A 24,635-nucleotide genomic window follows, 5' to 3' on the forward strand; every position below is an offset into this window, starting at 1 on the left:
AACAGGTTCGAATACTCCACAGATGCGTGATCAAATCATTTACAGTACAATAAAGGATGCCGCATACAATGAAATACACGCCTAACATAACTACAGGAACGATTGAAAACCGCCAGAAATTTTAAAAATACGCATGGTGTATAAGCCGCTGTTTCCCCTAAATTTTAAGCTTGTACTGGTATATACCAGTGGTTCTTAACCCCTTTTTACGGACCAATTGTTTTGGCGGCTGTGCGGACCGCTTAACGGCAGAATTTGGGAAGCTGGTGACTAAAAATTTGTCATTCACCTTTACCCAGCCCTCATTATTAATGTTTTTATAGTTCACGTGGGTATTGTAACTTGTGGTGAGCACTAAAAAGAAGGAATAAGGAGATACCGTAATCCAAAAAATGGACAGATGTTATAAATATGGGTAATGTAGCTTTACAGTTTTAGTTTCAACGTAGGCGTTTTATGGACCCCTTAAAACTAGACTGTGGGCCCCAAGTTACGAACCCATTTATCAAGACATGACATGGCACTGGTGAAGTGTGATGCATATACCTAATATGTAAAAACTTATCTATTGCTGAGAAGACAGCTGGTCACAATACCAAGGGTACGTTATTTCGTCTGGTGTCGCTTAGACAGATTTCGACTATTTCAAACTCACATTACCTTATCCAGTCCATATTAGATATAAGAATTATCGTCACTGGCCTCTTTCACATTATTTTTCAACCTGATCGGTGATGGCAATCATGTGTGGCTTCACATATATAGACTTCAGCCCGTATCCAACTCGATTCGGCAGTTTCTTTCCACACGTACCAAATTAAGTGATATATCACATCGGACAGAGACAGCAAACGCTTGACTAGACTATATTGTGGATGTGGAATCATGCTAGCGGGTACGTAGCATTCGGTATCGGCTTCACCGTCAATGCGGTCATGCCCCTATATAATCAGTGCCGCTATCTGATATGAGTATATGCTGTATCGGGCTATACCCTTGTGAACTTAACTATGACGCAGTTTTGACTTCAAAACAACACCGATCACATTTACTTGCTTCGCGAAAGAATATTGCCTCGGAAGGGGCACGAAATGCATTCACGAGTTGGTGGTGAAATCGTATGTTTTCTAAACATATTTCCTTTGTGATTTGTTTTGAATTAATGAATCTTCTTTCGTGAGAAAATTCCGTGGTTTACGCGTCGTGTGGTTTCATTAATTCGATTCCATTTGCGCGCCAGTCTGAGCCAATAAAGTTGTTGCATGCGGCGCACGATTTACATTCATCATAGTACATATACTTCAAATTTTGAAGTATAGATTTATCGGTGCATAAGCTCGCTTTAAACATTTTTGAAGGCTTCAACTGTTTTTTCCAATTCTCTATAGTTACTAACGATTACCCCTGACGAGTGTCAGCCGAAATCATTTATTTCAATATGAATATACTATTCAATTGTATCTTGAAGTTCTGTACCTCAAGAAGCTGTTCAACTGTTATGTCACTACACGCCTGAGAAAAACCGACTTTTATAGATTTCGCGTAACGAGTACGCGTGCTTGAGTGAAGCACAGAAGTAATCGCATAGGTTTGAAATATTGGCGCATTGAAATGACCAAATAAATTCACACTTCCCAGACCTGTAGCGGAGACAGCTTGGAATTATCTAGTGCCATCTCAAAAGATAGTTATCCGTAGCCTATACCTCTCGCCAGACTCCGATAACTATAGATAATTCTAGTTGCCTAATTACACTAATTTGAGCGAAGTGCCGGTAATCAAATTCCAATCTAATTTGTTAACTGTTTCTGTGCTCTAATTCTACTTTAATTTCTGGCTTTCCTGTAAACACTACATGAGAGCTGTATAGTTGGAAACGAGCCGAGCTTGCTGTGCAGTACAGACATTAGCTATTCTCATGCTCCTGATAACGAACTCTAATTTGATATGAACTGAATTTGGTTCAATGTCCAAGATTACTAGAATTACGTAATTCTAGTCTAATCCGAAAAAACGGTGTAGCTATAATTTTAATTTTACGGTAATCTAATTTGGACAAGATGAAAATTTTTCAGTCGTCCAAGTCTGCTTCATGCTTACTCACTGTAGTAGTTTACAAACAATCACTTTGATCAAATTCATTACAAAATCATACGTCTACCTCTACCAAGCAGAATGCAAAAACATTTTAGAAGAGCTTCTAGGAGGAACAGAACTGCAATATACAATTGAATGGTATATTCATATTGAAATTGAAGTATGGACTAGTTGCTGAGGATTACCCCTGAGATTCAGCCGAAAATATTCGGGTTCGTTTCGATATGAATATACTATTCAAGAACATTTTCATATACAATGTTCCTTCGAATTCTCTACCATTTGCTGACGATTACCCCTGACGAGTGTCAGCCGAAAATAGTCGGGTTTATTTCAACATTAACATACTATTCAATTGCATATTGAAGTTCTGTGCCTCCAAGAAGCACTTCAAAGCATTTTTATACATGTGCGGATGAGTGAACGCGTCAATCATAACTTAACAATTCCCTATGACTAATACGAGCCTGGTTTCATCAGTTTGAAGTCAAACTAAGGCGATTTGTTTAATGCGACAAATTTCAAACATCATAATATACCTTCCATTACATCTCTTTCCGATACCCACGGAAATTTCGGAATCGCACGGATCAAAAAGGGACACTCACAATGTCGCAATGCCGTCATAGTTCACGGGAGAGTATACCAGTGAATAATCTCGAAAATAAATAAATTCAGATCACAGCGCAACAATGTCCCATTATTTCGCTCGCCTTTATCGACGTTTCATTACCAAAATGCGGGTAAAGCGTTTATGCTTAATCGTAATATCCGTATCTACATTAAGAGCGCCGGCTTAAATACATGACACCGCACAGTCCTGGATAAACAGTAAACACACACGGTGTGGGTCGTTACCATCCGCTAAATACGATTGAAACCACACATATACACTATTTTATATTTCATTGGGTTGTAATAGCAGAGATATGAAACAATTATATGGTAATTAGGTGACCACAACGTAGTTCGATCTTACGATTATCTTCGTGACGTCATTACTGTGAGACGATCGTGAGAACGAATATCGCTTTAAGGATAGGGCTTGTATTAAGATTCTTACCAACATATTTCGCCCTGTACCAGACTTGGAACAACCATAGATAATAATAATTCTAGTTGTCTATAGACTATTTAGAGCGAAATACCAGTGATCTAATTCTAATCTGATTTATGAAACGTTTCTTTGCTTTAATTATAAATCAAATCTAATTTGTGAAATAATTGTATGCTCTAATAATAATTGTAATCTACATTGCGAAACATGCCATGCTTGGAGTACAGTGTACGTACATACATTTGCTATTCTCATGCTTATGACAATGAGCTCTGATCGATATGAAGTGACCTTCATTCCATGTCCAAGTGTTCGCATATTCAGTAATTCTAATTCTAATCTAACTTTGAAAAAACTTCGCATTTACTAATTCCAATTGTAGTCTAATTTGGAAAACAACTGTGTAGCTAACTAGCTATCAATCTTATTCTAACCTAATTTGAAATTTTTTCTAGTTTTTCAAGTATGTTCTGTACCATTGTAAATCATATAACCGCTTCTGCTCCTGCAATCCAGAGAGGCATGAAATTATACGCTCCGTTGTTTACGCTTTCGAATCGCAGCTGCGAACGTATCATGCATCACGTAATGACAGTGCCAGGCGGCCCATCCCTTAAAACAATACCAACCCCTCGAACGTAAATGACCAACAATAATGCCGGATTAGGTGATTGACCTCTGTCAAGTATAGGGCCAAGGGCGTGGCGTGCCGCGTCATAGACAAGCCCTCAGTATTGATATGGCTTTATAGAGGCTTGGAGAACCGGATTATACTAGATGTAGTTAAATAATAACAACTTTTCGTTAGAGCCAGATTGTATAGAGACACTGCACCTATTTGATGCTGGTGTGGTCAGACTAGTTGACCTCCAAGATCGTATCGACGTAGCGAGATAGCGTAGTGGTAGGATCCACAGCTGCAACACCAATGGGTTGCGCGTTCGAGTCCGACCGAGGTCGACTCCAGAATTCCCACCCGAGTGTTGGAGGTTAATCCGGGCTCCTCCTCTCCACGTGATTCGCGTAAACGGTGTCTTATAAAAGCCCAGAAGCGGGGCCTTGCTACAAGTTGGTTGATACGGAATCGAAATAAAGAATATCGGCCTGGTGTAAAAACCAAGGTAGTCGAAACACCATGAATATCAAACAAACGAAAAGGGCTTACCGACCATCTCCATCCTATACCAAATACTCTGCTGCATTATTTTCTATATCATCATTATTGCCGTCTGTTTGTTTGTATTATGTTTGGATAAAAAACAAAGACTCTCTCGTATAAATAGAATGAGAAGAGCGAAATGTCGGTAATCTAATTTCTAAAATATTTCCATGTTCTAATTTTAATTGTAAATATGGTTCTCGATAAAATGCTATAGGACAACTGTACAGTACGAATCAAACTGAGCCTGGCGTACAGACATTCGCCATTCCCATGACTATGAAAATGAACTCAGATATTTGATATTAACTGGACTGGATTTGCGTTGTATTTCTTTATAATTTGGAAAATCTGAATTTTCTTTAGTTTTAACGCCGCTGTTTCCAAAGGTATGGAAAATATTTCAAACCCGTGCTTGAAGAGTTCCGCAATTATGCAAAAATTCTTTTCAACTTCGACCCACATTCAACACATTGAACACAACGTTTCGAAATCAAACGGATGTAATATTAACCACCTGCTGAAGCGTTGACATTGAGAAATGACGCAGATCTACATGGTGTAACTGGACATACTGAATGATTGCGGGGAATCAAATTCACTCGACATCTGATCTTCAGTCCCGGATTCTCAATCAAATCCATTGTCCAATGTCCATATAGTAGCGCCCGCCCTGCGATACGGAAACACAAACCAAATTAATCTCCACTTTACGCGCTAATTCCGCAAACTTAGATGTATAGAATAATAATCTCAAACCGAAAATCGTGGTTGCATATGTGTGATAATTCCTGTCGACAATATTGACACTCGCCATAAGTGCATAGTTCTGTTCGTGCCGCATATCCAGTCAGTGCGCAGGTGTGCAAGTGAACGCGATACTCAATTTACAATGACATTCTCAGACGAAAGCTGAAAAATTGATGTCAAAAGGACAAAGGCAGGGTTAAAGCTGCAGGCCGCGATAAAATTGTAATCCCTCAAAACGAGTAAGCGTCTAAACGACTGCTCTCAATTATATGAAACTTTCCGCATGTTTGTCACTTGATACGCGAGATAAAATATTGCATAATATCTTCAAGAAAAACGAATACGAGTCGAAGAAAGTATTCAACACGAACATATAGCAACAAAGGGCATGATAGTCTGAAAGCAAAAAAGACTTGAGCGTCCGCATTGAGATATCACTAATCCATTGGTGCAGCACATATAGTAGGCTTATCATATACTCAGCCCTATAAAGAGCACATTATTATGCCAGCAAGTAAAACGGAAGTAAAATTATGACCGTACGATTGAATTTAATGATGGTTTACATTTCCTTGGTAGTTTCAGGAAACAGTTACAAAAACTTGCATGCACAAGTTACAAAAACAGTCAACGCAAAACTTATATAAACATTCACGAAAACAACAAATCAAATTTATTTTATAGATTCATCCCATTAATACTTTACGGTTCCCTCAATTATTGCCAGTAAAGAACGATGGATAACCAGATCGTAAAATTCTTGTACGAAATATCATTGATTGGTTCCCAACGTGGGCGATTTGGCGGTCTATGGGGGCGAAAATAACAAAGGGGGCGAAAACGGACGATTTTGGAAATAGATTAATACGCCTCGTTAAAGTATAAGCAACTGACTCGAAATGTGAAAAAGATGACAGTTGGGCGTCCTCAGATGACCATTCCTTTTTCTTGAGACACGAGGATAAATCCTACTAAATTAGGATTCATATGCCCAAGCCAAATACCATTATACATCTTCGCCTTTTCCATAAACCCAACAGTGCCTTCTGATCTATCACAAGCTGCACACAATCATACTCTCGTAGAGGCTTGATTCGCATTAGATATAACGCTAGAACGACAAGTTGCAATTTAGGACGCATGCTGCCGTGGTCCGAATGGTCGAAATGCAGCGTGTCATGCGGGAAGGGGATCATGTTCAAGCGGAGGACTTGCACAGGAGTGCCGCCCAACATGAAGACGTGTCACGGTGATTTTGCGCGCGTCAAGACGTGCAACACCCAAGTGTGCCCAGGTATGTATTAGGTATGGCGTAAATATGTAAATTTTCTTTCTACTCCGGTTCTTGCGGATTTGATTCCTAATACCACAACAACAATAATAACAATATGCGACGGAGGCTGTTTTTACGATTAACAGTCCTGATTATATCATCAAATCATTGAGAACTGCAATTTTGCCTTACTATACATGGACCTAGTTTGTAGCATGGACCTGTATTAATGTACGTGATAAAGGAGTGGACTGACATATATATCACATTTCCGAAGGAATCTGTAAAATGTTTATTAGACATCATTCAGAGCGCTGTCATGTATATTTTCATCTGCCTACAATCAAATTATCCTTTGATTGCACGTTTCTTTTACACCACAAGAGACGTAATATCTTGTAATTTAAGTTTCGCAACAACAAAGTCAGCCTACTATTCAACTTTGTATTTTCGTTTTTATCTTACCAGAAAAAAAGACGCCACATCTTATAATTTAAGTTCTGCGACAGCAATATCAGCCTGCAAATCAAACTCAGTATTTAGACATATCTATATACTTTATGGATTTTCGTTGGAACATATTTTCGATGGGATGGTTGCAGACTTCTGGGAGTGGGGAGTGCGAATTTCTTTGTTACATATCGTAAATCGGTTCGTCGTAACAGTGAATATCGTTGTTAGTTACATCACGAGACAAGTTACGTAACAGTGGCTGACACTGTGACTGATTCTATACCCATCGTCGCCTTGCTTTTATGTTTTTGCCCAGTTGTCGGCAATTCAGAAGGGCATAGCTATTTCTAATGAAATCGAGATGTTTCTCACAATTTATTCTTAAATAATCGAGATCATAACACGTGCAAAAACACGATCAACGCCTTCGAATTAGGGCGGAGCATGGACCGGAGCCGGATTGGATATCCGGCCGTATTTTCTCATTTTTGGCTGGAGGCGGTTCGGAGTCGCATCAGTACTTTTTACTAAGAATATGACAGTCGTACCCTCTTCCACTTTCGAATCAGTAGTTAAAGTGAAACGTTCATGGAAATAAACCACGTGCTAAGTCCAAGTTGACATAATCACCTCAGATAAGTGATGGGTTTGATCCTTGGGTTTTGAATTTCCTGTTTTACCATACTGTGAGTAGATAATTATCATCGGAATTTTTCGGGCCGGATCTCGGTCATTTCTAGAATCCGGCCTGGGAGTCGGACCGGAGCTTTAAAAACAGGATCGGAGTAGGACCAGAGAATATGTCGATCCGCTCCCTACTGCTTTGAATGCAGTACGCGAGAGAAAATGGGAATGACGAATATTGGCCTATCATTACAGTTTGTATAGTTATATATGACTAGTCCTTATGGCTACACTACTCACACACTCAAATCATATCAACTAAAAACACGACTACAAGCACTGCCTATCAATGCATAGCGTTAATAGATATAGCGATGACGAACATATACCAAAGTTGTATTTGTAGGTACCTGCTCGGCGTACGGCGACCCTCATTATACGACGTTTGACGGTAGAAGATTCGATTTCCATGGGGAATGCGGCTACACATTATCAGAAGACGCTATCGGCAACGATTTCAAAGTAACCAACTATACGATATATACCGCCATAAGCAGCTAAAATCATTCACGCTATACGTTGTTGTGACGTAATACGAATGCTATGCTTCAATGAATCGATCTCACCACGTGGTTCGTGTTTCAGGTCTTGCTGTACAACGCGGATTGCGGTATGGGAATGAATTGTCTCAGTCGAGTCACGGTGCTGTTTGCGATGCGTGGATTGGGAGCCGCGGTTGAGATTGAGAAAAACGGATTAGTCACCATCAACGGAGTGAAAACGTCGCTTCCTTACGTCACAAAAGACGCTTCACTGATTGTAGATAGGGTATGTTGACAGACGCATTGGAATTTCTGTCCAACTTGCTCGCCGATGCAATTTAGAGATCCAAAAGCAAGATCATCCAAAAACGCAGGGACGAATAAATATATCTGGCTTGAGATAAATAACATGGTAGTGCATATCCGTTACAGGTTAAGACATGGTGTCAGTCATTCTTATATCGTGACGATAGGGCTGGGCAAAATAGACTACCATTCCTTATGACCTTATAATAGTTTGGATGGTGTGTAAAGTTCCAATAGTGACGAAACTTTAATTCTCCTTGGTTATAATAGGAGTCTAAGTACTCGAAAATATCGTCTCTCACCAATCGACTTGAATCGCTAGAATTAATATTCGAATCGATGATTATCCTTAAACCCTAATTCCTAATGAATATCCGTCCATCAGTGGTCGGGAACCTATGGCTCGCGAGCCATATATGGCTCTTTTGGGTATAAGATATGGCTCTTTGCCACATATATATTTTTGTACTGAATTGATCAATATTGCATCGAATTGTTAGTAAATTTTCATCACAACAGAATAATTATTGCCGTGGCAGTATAAACATGTCTTTGAGAGGTAAAGGCAACGCCGTCTTCTGGTTCGACTCGAAATCTTGAATAATGCGATACGTTGATTAATCAAAGTGCATAGCAGACATGGCGACGCCCATATAAAAACGCAGTTTTCAAATACACATTGTCTTCCTGATCTACGGCGCAAAATGAACGGCCGTGGATATGACATTCACAATAACAAACTCGAATTACAAACAACGCCATAGCTATCGACGTTCTTGATTGGTAAGTATAGCTCTGTGTAGTACCGGCGATAAAATGTATGCTTGTAGCGCAGCGTTCTGTTACCGCCGAATACTTTGAGAATTGGGAAGTCGATAAGTGTTTAGATTTTCGGAATCGGTGTGACAGTCACATTCGATTAATATCAGTTATAATAAATTCCAAGCTATACTTACGATGAATTACGTTATCAAGGGTGAGGCTTGGCGCACACGCGGAATCCCATGTATCTAGTTGGTATCAGTGCTACCATGACGTCACGTATTTTCAATTGTGACGCAACAGTTGATTGGCATGTATGGCTCTTTGGGAGTTGAGATGGAAAAAAGATGGCCAATGTGGCTCTTCGGACAAAAAAGGTTTCCGACCTCTACCGTAAACGAACGACGAATTAATAGATCTAAATTTCGATGTATATCCAATTTTTATCAATTGCATGTAGAGTATGGTTTTAGTTGTAGTTCTTATAGCGTGACTAACGACGCAAAGTAAATTCGTTCATTACGGTACACACATTTGTGTTATCCGCATTATCTGACGTGCGTGAAGTCAAATCACCGACGCTAGTTATCTCGAACACATAATACAATACACATAGAAGTTCACTTCTTTTAATAGGACTCAAAAAACTTTATCTGCACTTTCAAATCGCTGACGTATATTCCTCAGATATTGACAAATATATTTGGGAGAATCGAATCTTATGCGGAAGAGTCGTATCAGGAAGATGTGGTGTACTACGACAACGCCAGAAAGTCTTGCAAGTCCTTGACGCTATAGCTTCCCGGAAGTCGGTGTATCGCGCGTTAAATATTGACCGGAATAGATAGGCTACGGAAGTCAAACAAACAGCAAAGGCGCCGGCGTCGTGTTCCACAACTTTCATGGAGCGATTAGAGTAGATTTTGAGTGCTTCGGCAAATTAACAGAACAGAAAACTGACAAACTGAGGAGACATCATTATTACCTCGTTTAGGGTGTGATTAAAGCAGTTTTGTGACGAAACCGCGACATAATCAGCAACATAAACGGAATAGCATGCTTTCAAGTGGAAAGCGGCATTATATACTTGATGAGGGTTATAACATATAGTACATGGTGACTGTTCTGTCTGTATGTCAGACCTGGGTTGGTGACAAACCATGATGGTTACTAATACTAAATCTCCAAAAGATCTTCATGATTTATCACCATCACACATTGATGCATGTGTCATATTTAGAGCAGTGGTTCCCAAACGGCGGGGAATTCAATGGTTTCTGGTGGGGAATAGACGCGTTTGTTCAAAATTATCTACATGACAGTCTTCATATTCCCGGAGTCACATGCGCAATTACCGCTATCAGTTAACTGCTCTGGAATATATGTATCGAAAAGTAGCCTATTTTGCGCGGTGTTCACAAACCCTCATTTTCAACTCTGGATGGCCAATGATGGCGTCACAAACGCATCCAGCACGACTAGTTAGACGTGAAATAACGCTTTCGCGAAATTTTTAGCGTTACTGGTATCGGTTCACAATACGTTTTACGTAGCAGTTATAAGCGATTGTCTTGCGTACTGGTGTGGTTGTGTGTCTTGGGTAGTCAAACCAGCAAATAGCTGCTCTGTGATGACAAAAGTGTTGGGTAGTGGGGAACAGGACCGCAACTGCCGCACCCCAAACCCCCCAATTCGGTGGGCGAGCTCGAAGGGGCCCAAAATGATTTCGTGAATTCACATAAATTATAGAGTATTTTTTTGGAAATTTATGTCACTTACTCAATTTTTTTGCGCTGGGCGCGCGATTTAAATTGCCTAATATTTTGATTATTGGGTACCCTTCCCCCACGAAAATACGTAGAATTTATCGAAATGGAGACTTCGGCGTCGACCATTACTGCGCCACGACGCACCAAGACATATGAAGTTATAGGCCATGTAACATGCGACTCCGAGAAGTGTGCCAGAACGATCAGCAGCGAGAAGACCTTGGCTGAGAATGAATGCCCTTGACCTGACCGAAAACTTCGATACATATACAATATACATATATGTTAAATTGTCCATTGTCCGCTAAATGGCTGGCGCCGAATGTTCCTGTCCTGGCGATCTGAACCCCACAGGACAAATGCCATCCCGCAGGGAAAATATTATTTGCCAATAAAGCAATACCAATTTGAAATCGTGTGTGCCTTTTAGTTTTGGCGATTTCCATATCTTTTGACATAGCAGATATAGGAGGTCACGAAATAGCATCATGTAACGAAGTCAATATATCAACGGGTCTGCCCGAAGATGTTTAATTCATATTTAGGGATCCTACCTTTTCCAACACACCTCACTCAGCTCTACCGGTAAATCTGATTACGTGAGCAGAAAGCGGATAAAGAATTGAGAGCATAATATATGCAATTTCCGGTCATATTGAGCGATTCAAACATGATTTATATCAATTTTACGCGCTTCGCGCGTTTACGGTCCTGGTGGGGAATGAAAGCTCGCAATAAATCCGAAGTGGGAATGAAGACAAAAAGGTTGGGAACCACTGATTTAGAGTAATGGCGCACATTCACTGATGGAATACAACAACATCAATACGTGACCGGCAGGGTTGTAATGACTCGAGTCATGACTCGACTCGAGTCACGATTTTCTGATGACTCGACTTGACTCGAGTGATTTTCTCAAAATACGGAAATGACTCGACTCAAGTCATTGCGCATGACTCGAACCAAGTCATATGACTCGAGACTCAGACGGTCAAGCCCGACATTTCATTGTAATTTCGAAGAACAGTAAAGTAAGCGGTGTCTTACAAAAAGCCTAGAGGGGGGCCGTGCTATAAGTCGGCAGTTACGGAAAATAATGAACAATATCGGCCTGGTGTAAGTGACCATAGTATTCGACAAACACGATGAATACCACAAACAAACAAACCACCATATTGGGATTTCGTGTATTGGTACTGGTACTTAAAAATGCGACCAGAAACTGTTAAAAGTGTGGAAAATTGGTATATTATAAATGCGAACTATTCCATATCACCAAACAGAGTCATAAAAGTGGGTTTAACAAGACATCAACTGGAAACTGAGCAGTCCACACAATGACTTGGACTCGAACTCGAGTCATAATACAATGACTCGTACTCGAACCTCTGTTCGATGACTTGGACAAGGACTTGACTCGGTGGTGAATTGAAAATGACTCGACTTGACTCGAGTAAAAACTATAAAAGTGAGATTGACTTGTAACTCGGAGCTTTATGACTTGGTTACAACCCTGGTGACCGGTCGAGGAATTGAAACGTCTTTATGGACTGGTATAAGCTTTGGTGACTTCATAAACGAACGTCGCCATAATATTATTATCAGGGTTTCTCAACTGACAGACTTTTTTTTTCACTGTTGAATACGGACCTTATCTGTCTCGGTATTCACAAAGCTTTTATTTACAAAATCAAATCAACGATATCTATAGCTGTGAGCGAGCGTTTTCAAACATGAAGTTATAGAGTATAGAATTAGCATCTGTTTGACGAATGCAAATTTTTATCTTCGACTCGCTGTCACCGCTTCAGAACCAAGATTTGAAGAACTGGCAAGAAATAACAAATGCCAATTCTCCCGCTAGCTGTGACTAACAGAACAATAAATACGTTTAGCGTATTTGTTTTGCTAATACCGTTTTACCGGATATTGTGTACAGTTACACCGTATTATATTTGTATGACTGTAAATCACTCCATAAGTGTTGGTGAGACATAGCAAATTTTAAACGTTTGTAATTTCAAACGTTTGTAACGATACATTTGAAGAGCTTCTTGGAAGTACAGAAGTAGTATTATACACAGTCTTTATACGCGCCCCAATCAGCGTTGAGTATTTGATCACGTGACATCTGTTAGCCAATCAGAACACAGAACAATGTGGGCGTGGTTCCAATACGAGAGAGGTTTTGGTTGTGTGAGAGATGGCATAGTTCCAGTCCAGTAACGCTGAGATATTTATTACGTCATGTTTGCGTAAGTTGCAGTCCAGTAACGCTGAGATATTATTACGTCATTATTGCGTAAGTTGAATACCTTCAATATGATTGCGTATTGCAGTTGAACTATGTCCAGTAATGATTACGTCATATGCGTAGTTGATTACTTTAGTTATTTAGAGAGCGGCTTTGCTTAGTTCCAGTAACGGATCTCAAGGGAGCTCTACGCGTTGCTCTGAACGAATTTCTCGGCGTTATTGAACTGGGACTAGGCAATCTCTCACACAACCAATGTTGAATCATGTGCAGTAATGATTACGTATTTATGATTGCTAGTAATATTACTATTGCGTCACAACTGCAATACGTAATCATAATGACGTAAACATTTCTTAGCGTTATTGGACTATGCTGACGTAATCATATCTCGGTGTTACTGGACTGGAACTAAGCAAAGCCGCTCTCGTAATAACTAAAGTAATCAACTACGCAATCATAATGACGTAATCATTACTGCACATGCTTTAACTGCAATACGCAATCATAATGACAAAATAATTTAAATAAATCTCACAAAGTAATAATATAAAAATTAGCTAAAATTGTGAATATCTAATCATTGTGAAAATAGCAATTATCTCATGTTGTTGATGAAAATGATCAGCTTACGTTGTTATAAGCTCCAAAGCGTGATTTGAATATTTTTTAAATATTCCATTTTTTAAAATAATATTACTTTGGTTCTAACTTTGGAATAATAATTATTGATAATATTTTTTTCATTATTCATTGAAATCACTGTAGCTTATAACGGTGTACATATTTTTAATAGTATTGTAATGATTTCAATGAATGATGAAAAAATATTATCAATAATTATTATTCCAAAGTTAGAACCAAACTAATATTTTTTTTTAAATGGAATATTTAAAAAAATATTTAAATCAGGCTTTGGAGCTTATAACAACGTAAGCTGATTATTTTCATCAACAACACGAAATAATTGCTAATTTTACAATGATAACATATTCAGTAATAATATAAAATTGGCTAATATTGTGAATATCGAATCATTGTGAAATTAGCAATTATCTCATGTTGTTGATGAAAATGATCAGCTTACGTTGTTATAAGCACCAAAGCACGATTTAAATATTTTTTAAATATTCCACTTTTTAAATATTATTATTTTGGTTCTAACTTTGAAACAACAATTATTAATAATATTTTTTCATTATTTATTGAAATCATTGTAGCTTATAACGGGTGAACTGAACATCTTTTTAATAATATTGTGGCTTTGTGAATATCTTATTGATTTTTAGTTGAATTATCGATTATCTTGTATAGTTGATAAATTAGTTTGTACAAAAGACGTTCACTGTTATAATCTACATGATTTCAATGATTATTAAAAATAATTTTAATAATAAATATAATAAAGTAATAATATAAAAAAATGGCTAATATTGTGATTATCTTATCATTGTCAAATTAGCAATTATCTCGTGTTGTTGATGAAAAATAATCATCATACGTTGTATTAGGATTTATTTTGCAAAACTGTAGTGTGAAGGTCTTTAGTACTTTTGAAAAAGTAGTTTCTATCTACTTTACTAAATTTGATGTAAAGTGTTCGACGATTTAAAAAATTGTTATTTATTTTACAAAATTCCCAGTGTAAAAGTTTTTTATAAAATCGACTTGAGTAAGTACTGTCACTAGGCAAACCCTAGCAGAGTGTACTCTGATTAATGTAGTAGTAGTAGTAATCGATTATCGCGAAATAAATAGATAGCATACAATATGTGCGTTGCTACGATGTCTCATAAATACTTTCATTGAATGTATACAAGTAGGTTATTTATACTTTAAGTCAAGAATAAAAAATTAACGCTATCCCCATAGAAAGATATGTAAATATACTAGAACGGTAACATCTGGTCGCCTGCAAGTAAGAACGTAAGCTGATCATTTTCATCAACAACACGAGATAATTGCTAATTTCACAATGATTAGATATTCACTATATGAGTCAATTTCTATATTATTACTGAATATCTTATCATTGTGAGGTTTATTCAACTCTCATTAATTCAGTATTCTAGAACTACTAAAGTCTCATGCAATTACAAAATACCGTGCTTTGCAAACAATGTAAAAATAATAGAAGCGAAGTTAGCTTGGTTCTCTGGGGACATCTATGCCTTTGTCAGGAATGTTTATCTAACGATTAGGTAATTGAATACGCGCGCCTATCAATGCGTCTTGAAAAGCTAGTTGACGGGAAGTGAATACCCTAGACAAGTCCGAACCTGTATATATTGCAACATATTAGAGATATCTTGTGCAATAGCCCTAAATACAACAAAATGCGGAGAGCTGATATCGCAATAGGTGCGCGGTATTCGACAATAACAAAACGCAATTGTTCGAACTTAGTGGATCCCATAGAGCATTGTTGGCTCTAAATACTTAACCGCTGAAAAAATCTATTCCCCAATGAGTTAGACAACAATGCGTTAGTCGTAGCGATTCAATCGTGTACTCTATAATAACAAAAACACAAATGACTTAGTGGATGTCACTGCTAGCTCTAAATACTAGTTGCATAGCTGAGGCTAAACGCCGTAAATAACTACTGAGTTGACCGAGCGGTTAAGGCATTGGACCTAAGTTCCAATGAACAAGTGTTCACGTGGATTCGAATCCCACACCCAGTACTGTTTGCGATCACAGTATAATTATATGCTACATTACATGCTTGTCCAGTGATCCAGTGATCCTCCATCTATTTTCAATCACGATCCTCTTATTAGTCTAGGCTTCGAACACCACACCCAGTACGGTTTATATGGATTAATAATTTTCGACTCAAATACTTTTCCGATGTAATAACGTTTTACAGTGCGGATTTTGTAGAGTAGATAAAATAAAAATAAAAAAATAAAAAACTACCTTTTGAGTCGATGGCGACATACTTGTACATTTCGGAGTACTCAAGTATTGGATTTGCCTTGATAGCAATATACTTAAACAAGTGATTATCTATTTACAGCGCATCTACTTCTACTTCAGAGTTTTTGGTTTTCAGACAAACTATACCTTCAATACTTACTGATTTACTCGCTCGGAAATCGTCACTTCTTGCACTTTACTAAAAATTTGCTGCTACTAAAATTTTAAAATGTACTTTTTTCAATGGCCTTGATGAGCAGCGTCAGTTTCAGCTATATCCTATCATGCATTTTCGCACAGCAGAATGACTTTTCGCATCGTAAAATAGCAAAAATACATCGAGAATCTGCAAACTCTCACTGCGAAATATTTGAGTTTTACGAATTATCCTTCAAAGTGAGCTTACATATTGGATATCATCCAAACCCTCTCGATATCGAAATAATTGATTATTTGGAGTACTCAAGTATAGGTTTCGCCTGTTTGGGCTATACTCCATCAAGCGATTATCTGTTTAGACTAGAGTTTTCAGTTATCAGACAAATAATACCTTCAATACTTACTTTTTTTAGTCACTTGGAAATCAGCACATCATGTACTTTGGAAGAAATTTACTGGTAATAGAATGTTGAAATGTACTTTTCCATTGGCCTTGATGAGCGGGCACAGTTTCATCTATATCCTACTATGCATTTTCGCACTTCAGAATGACTTGTCACAATGAAAAATAGCACAAATACAACGAGAATTTGCGGAGTCTCACTATACGATAATTGAGTTTTACAAATTACCCTTCGAAGTGAACCTACATGTTGGGTATTATCCAAAACCTCGTAGAATGTCGCTCCGAGCGACAAATCCTTTGAATTAAGGTGGAAGCAGCTATTTCCGAGTAAGTAAAAGGTTAGTATTCTAGGTCTATTTCTGCTTAATTCTGAAACTATAATGGATTTGAAGCAGTACAATATCATAAACACTTGAGAGTATTTGGTACATGTACACTAAACACTTACTTGAGTATACTCTGAAGAAGTCAACATTTACTTGTTTAGCCGCTCGGAAATCATCACTTCTTGTACTTTACTAGAAATTCACTGCTGATGAATGAGTAATCGACTTTAGTCGATATTCTCGTACTACGAAACTGAAGAATGAATAGACGCGTTTTCGAACTATAGAATGATATAGTCTCTACCAAATGTTTTTGATATCAAAATAACTTTTTTACATGAATGGTCACGTATCTTAATATTCAAATAACCCAACACAGAACTAGTATTACAAGAATATCATAGTTCTTGTACCAAAGTTGTTTGTGCACAATATATGTTTAAGGTAAGTCCTACACATTCATGATTTCGTCCGAGTTTGTATTTTAGAAAATAATATACCGACATCGCGACATCTTTCAAAAACAAAACCATGATCACTGCTTGAGAGACCTATCAATGTCATCACAGTAATCTTGTTACTTCCACAAAGAGTAGATATGTATTTGACTTACGTTCCACAAAGCTAACGCGCAAACAGTTTACTTTACTAACGAGAAGTATCGAGTTATCGAATGATTTTCCCTTACATCAAAACAAATAGAATGTAGATTGTAGAACTATATTTCTAACGTTCCTAACCCTTTGCACACCGCAGTTGTAAATCACACAAGCAACACGTTTCGAGAAACGAGTTATTGGATAACGTAAAAGTCATTTTCCAGTGTCAAGTCGTTATGTTGAATAAAGCATATATTGTAATACCATGAAGTGAGACTTCGAAACTATCGTCAGTTCTCCATGAGCAAATATCGTGTTCTAGAAGTGTTAATATATTGTATTATGTAGCTAGTAATTGGTGCACGTAATCTCGGGATCGAACCAACCTGTGTTAACTTGCGTTACTATGTACCTAGTAATTGGTGCGAGTAATGCCGCAACTGCTGTTGTTCAATGCATTTACCATGTTCGTAGCAAGCATCTTAATAAGGATAGACAGCCCCAAGCAAATAATGTAAGTATGTATGTATGAATGTATGAATGATTGGTCTAATGGTGCTTAACAACAGAAGATGGTCTTCTATTCTATATTCCGAAATAATCAAGTTGGTGGTTTACCAACACCTCGCCTCATAGAAACTTGGTAGAATCACTTATAAATCCTCACGCTCACTTAAGTAAATCTAATTTGATACTCGAGTACTGAACCTTAATTTTCCAGCAGTGTGATAGACGCCGTCAGATGGTACTCAACATCGCATAATTCTGCTCGAATACAAGTAAAAGTACAGATTTCAAAGTAAGTAAGTAAGTAGGTAAGTAATTGAGTAGCTGGTTATGTTAGTAGACTATATCTCCACTTCTACCTTTCAGAGATATTGAGCAGAGAAGTACATGTGTTTCTTCAAAGTAGTCAAGTAGGTTTTTGGCTACATGCACCAACTACTCAAGTGTTTATGATATAGGGCTGTTTCGAATTCAAGACAGTTTCAGTATTAAACAAAAATGGACCTTGAATACAAACTTTTTATAATATGAAATTTTAAATGCATAAACGAAGAAACGTCACTTTTACAATGGTTCGGTATGATATCTATATTATTCCACTCTCGTTATTGGAGTGCGGTGTGACGATGAGCTATATCTCCATGCTTGGGCTTCCGAATTAATTTTTTCGATTTATTCTACCCTATGTAGATTTAACATAAGGAAGGTAATTTCACTCATAAAATTTGAAATACGTATTTGCCCGAGTTAAAGCCATAACGCTTGGAGTCAAATTTTACGTGGTTTTCGTTAATATCCAACTGGGCTAATTTCGAAATGTAAATAGAAAAACTCAAATATCGCATAGTAGGACTTCGCAAATTTTCGATATATTTTTGCTATTTTTTCATAGTGATAAGTCATTCGGGACGGTGAAATGCATCATAGGAAATAGATGAAACTGGTACAATTCATCAAGACCCCTGAAAAAAGTACATTACATTTCAACATTTTATTAGCAGGTAATCGAAATACCACAAACTGTGCTAAACTTCGGAGTTGCTTAGTAAAGAAGTACTCGTACTTCTTCGGAGTACCCAAGTAGGTTTTTCGCCTACATGCACCAAATACTCTCAAATCCTTATGATGTTGGAGTGCTTCAACTTCATGATAGTTATAGTATTAAGCAGAAATATACCTGGAGTACTAACGTTTTACTTACTCGGAAATGACTACTTCTATCTTATTTTAAAGGATTTCTCGCTCGACGCGTATTTTATTAGGTTTTGAATAATATCCAACATGTAGGTTCACTTTGAAGGGTACTTCGTAAAACTCAAATATTGCACAGTGAGAGTTCGCTAATTCTCGATGTATTTTTTGGTATTTTTATTGCGGTAAGTCATTCTGCAGCGCGAAAATGCATCGTAGGATATAGATGAAACTGACAACGCTCACCAAGACCACTGGACCACTGAAAAAGTACGTTTCAATATTTTAGTAGCAGTAAATTCGTAGTAAAGTACAAGAAGTGATGATTTCCGAGTGAGTTAAAAAGTAAGTATTGTAGGTATAGTTTGGTCGAAAACCGAAAACTCTGAAATAGAAGTAGATGCAGTGTAAAAAAGTTAATCACTTGATCAAGTATAGCGCAAGCAGACCAAACCTATACTTGATATTTCAAAATGTACAAGTACTTCGCTATGGACTCCCTCCACGTAAAAAGTGACTAGGTTTTAGACTATTTTATCGGTACTTGACAGTTTCAGTTTTAGATAAGATTTGGAATAAAAACTAGCTCATTCACCCTCTTGGAAATCTCTTCTTTAACCTGTACTTGAGCATAGCAAGTAAATCTCATTTAATATTAATTCTACACGTACACTTGACCATATTTTATGACTTACATAATTACTTTTCCATATATTTGAAGTCAAGTCTGTCAAATAGCATTAAATGTTAGGATGAGCCTATATTCGTTCTGTTTGATCATCTTGACTAATGATTTTCACTCGGCGAGCTCTCCAGTGATAGCCTTGGGACGTAGAACAGTGTTATATGACATCATAGCGATACGAGGTTACGACAGTTTATAATTAGCTACCTTACGACACCAAATTTCGTTAGTTCATCTCCACCTTCAGATATCGTGTTATAGAAATATTGTGTATACGGAACAAATACATATATGGCTATGTTGTTGCAATCTGCAAAAAAGTACCTCCCTCAGTAACCAATTTCTAGTAGGTTATGCATAAAAATGAGGACAGTTTCATCAACGACTCGTAACTTGTTGTATTATGTAGCTAGTAATTAGTGAAAATGAGTCCGCAACTACTGTTCAAGACCTTTTCCGCGTTTTTTGTCAAGCATCCTCGTAAGGACAGACAGTCCCAATCAGCTAATGTAAGTGTGTATGTATGTATGAGGGGTCTTTTGCCGGTTGACGAATGAAGTTGGTCGTCTATTCTATTCCGAAATAATCAAGTTAGTGGTTTTTAACAGGACCTCACCTCATAGAAACTTCAGTAGAATAACTTATAACTCCTCACGTTTACTCAACTAAATCTAATTTGATAATCAAGTACTGAATCTTAATTTTCAAACGAGTTCAAATTTTACTCTAACTTATGAAATTAAATATAATAAGTTTTCACGATGCAATGTATTTTACAGCATGAGGCAAGTGATTTCATAATTAACACAAGATAATTAAATGAATTTGTAGAGTATTATAAGATATTCGTGTCATCCTCCTTTGTATATCATAAAAGAATACCTACTGCAGTCGATTTGTAATTATTTGCGCTGTATTTGATCAACTCCATCATGTTGCAATTATTTTTTTAATAACGAAACTCTTTTACAGCATAAACCAAATAATTTCATAATAAACACAAGCTAATTTCATAGTAAACATAAAAAATATTTCCGCGCCTCAGGATTAGGTTATAGGGTTAGGAGGAATTAGGTTTAGGAGGGCGCGGAAATATTTTTTATGTTTACTATGAAATTAGCTTGTGTTTATTATGAAATTATTTGGTTTATGCTGTAAAAGAGTTTCGTTATTAAAAAAATAATTGCAACATGATGGAGTTGATCAAATACAGCGCAAATAATTACAAATCGACTGCAGTAGGTATTCTTTTATGATATACAAAGGAGGATGACACGAATATCTTATAATACTCTACAAATTCATTTAATTATCTTGTGTTAATTATGAAATCACTTGCCTCATGCTGTAAAATACATTGCATCGTGAAAACTTATTATATTTAATTTCATAAGTTAGAGTAAAATTTGAACTCGTTTGAAAATTAAGATTCAGTACTTGATTATCAAATTAGATTTAGTTGAGTAAACGTGAGGAGTTATAAGTTATTCTACTGAAGTTTCTATGAGGTGAGGTCCTGTTAAAAACCACTAACTTGATTATTTCGGAATAGAATAGACGACCAACTTCATTCGTCAACCGGCAAAAGACCCCTCATACATACATACACACTTACATTAGCTGATTGGGACTGTCTGTCCTTACGAGGATGCTTGACAAAAAACGCGGAAAAGGTCTTGAACAGTAGTTGCGGACTCATTTTCACTAATTACTAGCTACATAATACAACAAGTTACGAGTCGTTGATGAAACTGTCCTCATTTTTATGCATAACCTACTAGAAATTGGTTACTGAGGGAGGTACTTTTTTGCAGATTGCAACAACATAGCCATATATGTATTTGTTCCGTATACACAATATTTCTATAACACGATATCTGAAGGTGGAGATGAACTAACGAAATTTGGTGTCGTAAGGTAGCTAATTATAAACTGTCGTAACCTCGTATCGCTATGATGTCATATAACACTGTTCTACGTCCCAAGGCTATCACTGGAGAGCTCGCCGAGTGAAAATCATTAGTCAAGATGATCAAACAGAACGAATATAGGCTCATCCTAACATTTAATGCTATTTGACAGACTTGACTTCAAATATATGGAAAAGTAATTATGTAAGTCATAAAATATGGTCAAGTGTACGTGTAGAATTAATATTAAATGAGATTTACTTGCTATGCTCAAGTACAGGTTAAAGAAGAGATTTCCAAGAGGGTGAATGAGCTAGTTTTTATTCCAAATCTTATCTAAAACTGAAACTGTCAAGTACCGATAAAATAGTCTAAAACCTAGTCACTTTTTACGTGGAGGGAGTCCATAGCGAAGTACTTGTACATTTTGAAATATCAAGTATAGGTTTGGTCTGCTTGCGCTATACTTGATCAAGTGATTAACTTTTTTACACTGCATCTACTTCTATTTCAGAGTTTTCGGTTTTCGACCAAACTATACCTACAATACTTACTTTTTAACTCACTCGGAAATCATCACTTCTTGTACTTTACTACGAATTTACTGCTACTAAAATATTGAAACGTACTTTTTCAGTGGTCCAGTGGTCTTGGTGAGCGTTGTCAGTTTCATCTATATCCTACGATGCATTTTCGCGCTGCAGAATGACTTACCGCAATAAAAATACCAAAAAATACATCGAGAATTAGCGAACTCTCACTGTGCAATATTTGAGTTTTACGAAGTACCCTTCAAAGTGAACCTACATGTTGGATATTATTCAAAACCTAATAAAATACGCGTCGAGCGAGAAATCCTTTAAAATAAGATAGAAGTAGTCATTTCCGAGTAAGTAAAACGTTAGTACTCCAGGTATATTTCTGCTTAATACTATAACTATCATGAAGTTGAAGCACTCCAACATCATAAGGATTTGAGAGTATTTGGTGCATGTAGGCGAAAAACCTACTTGGGTACTCCGAAGAAGTACGAGTACTTCTTTACTAAGCAACTCCGAAGTTTAGCACAGTTTGTGGTATTTCGATTACCTGCTAATAAAATGTTGAAATGTAATGTACTTTTTTCAGGGGTCTTGATGAATTGTACCAGTTTCATCTATTTCCTATGATGCATTTCACCGTCCCGAATGACTTATCACTATGAAAAAATAGCAAAAATATATCGAAAATTTGCGAAGTCCTACTATGCGATATTTGAGTTTTTCTATTTACATTTCGAAATTAGCCCAGTTGGATATTAACGAAAACCACGTAAAATTTGACTCCAAGCGTTATGGCTTTAACTCGGGCAAATACGTATTTCAAATTTTATGAGTGAAATTACCTTCCTTATGTTAAATCTACATAGGGTAGAATAAATCGAAAAAATTAATTCGGAAGCCCAAGCATGGAGATATAGCTCATCGTCACACCGCACTCCAATAACGAGAGTGGAATAATATAGATATCATACCGAACCATTGTAAAAGTGACGTTTCTTCGTTTATGCATTTAAAATTTCATATTATAAAAAGTTTGTATTCAAGGTCCATTTTTGTTTAATACTGAAACTGTCTTGAATTCGAAACAGCCCTATATCATAAACACTTGAGTAGTTGGTGCATGTAGCCAAAAACCTACTTGACTACTTTGAAGAAACACATGTACTTCTCTGCTCAATATCTCTGAAAGGTAGAAGTGGAGATATAGTCTACTAACATAACCAGCTACTCAATTACTTACCTACTTACTTACTTACTTTGAAATCTGTACTTTTACTTGTATTCGAGCAGAATTATGCGATGTTGAGTACCATCTGACGGCGTCTATCACACTGCTGGAAAATTAAGGTTCAGTACTCGAGTATCAAATTAGATTTACTTAAGTGAGCGTGAGGATTTATAAGTGATTCTACCAAGTTTCTATGAGGCGAGGTGTTGGTAAACCACCAACTTGATTATTTCGGAATATAGAATAGAAGACCATCTTCTGTTGTTAAGCACCATTAGACCAATCATTCATACATTCATACATACATACTTACATTATTTGCTTGGGGCTGTCTATCCTTATTAAGATGCTTGCTACGAACATGGTAAATGCATTGAACAACAGCAGTTGCGGCATTACTCGCACCAATTACTAGGTACATAGTAACGCAAGTTAACACAGGTTGGTTCGATCCCGAGATTACGTGCACCAATTACTAGCTACATAATACAATATATTAACACTTCTAGAACACGATATTTGCTCATGGAGAACTGACGATAGTTTCGAAGTCTCACTTCATGGTATTACAATATATGCTTTATTCAACATAACGACTTGACACTGGAAAATGACTTTTACGTTATCCAATAACTCGTTTCTCGAAACGTGTTGCTTGTGTGATTTACAACTGCGGTGTGCAAAGGGTTAGGAACGTTAGAAATATAGTTCTACAATCTACATTCTATTTGTTTTGATGTAAGGGAAAATCATTCGATAACTCGATACTTCTCGTTAGTAAAGTAAACTGTTTGCGCGTTAGCTTTGTGGAACGTAAGTCAAATACATATCTACTCTTTGTGGAAGTAACAAGATTACTGTGATGACATTGATAGGTCTCTCAAGCAGTGATCATGGTTTTGTTTTTGAAAGATGTCGCGATGTCGGTATATTATTTTCTAAAATACAAACTCGGACGAAATCATGAATGTGTAGGACTTACCTTAAACATATATTGTGCACAAACAACTTTGGTACAAGAACTATGATATTCTTGTAATACTAGTTCTGTGTTGGGTTATTTGAATATTAAGATACGTGACCATTCATGTAAAAAAGTTATTTTGATATCAAA

General features: G+C 37.0%; 2 protein-coding genes across 3 annotated transcripts in view; one reads left to right on the forward strand and one right to left on the reverse strand.

The window, feature by feature from the left end:
• The window catches only part of LOC145444437 (uncharacterized), a 92,612-nt gene that overhangs the window by 33,050 nt on the left and 34,927 nt on the right, over nt 1–24,635 (forward strand). For both annotated transcript variants that reach the window (XM_080322418.1, XM_080322417.1), the window contains exons 12-14: nt 6,199–6,357; nt 7,820–7,935; nt 8,059–8,241. In XM_080322418.1, coding sequence (XP_080178544.1) covers nt 6,199–6,357; nt 7,820–7,935; nt 8,059–8,241 — 458 coding nt within the window. The remainder of the gene's footprint in view (nt 1–6,198; nt 6,358–7,819; nt 7,936–8,058; nt 8,242–24,635) is intronic.
• Nucleotides 4,799–24,635, reverse strand: part of LOC145444443 (SWI/SNF-related matrix-associated actin-dependent regulator of chromatin subfamily E member 1-like) — a 63,288-nt gene continuing 43,451 nt past the window's right edge. Inside the window, exon 13 of the mRNA XM_080322428.1 lies at nt 4,799–4,986. Within this exon, the coding sequence (XP_080178554.1) occupies nt 4,948–4,986 (39 nt within the window). The 3' untranslated portion in view covers nt 4,799–4,947. The remainder of the gene's footprint in view (nt 4,987–24,635) is intronic.

This window comes from Botryllus schlosseri, chromosome 8, assembly GCF_051294905.1.
Source record: "Botryllus schlosseri isolate E-star chromosome 8, Bs_hap1, whole genome shotgun sequence".
NCBI lineage: Eukaryota > Metazoa > Chordata > Ascidiacea > Stolidobranchia > Styelidae > Botryllus > Botryllus schlosseri.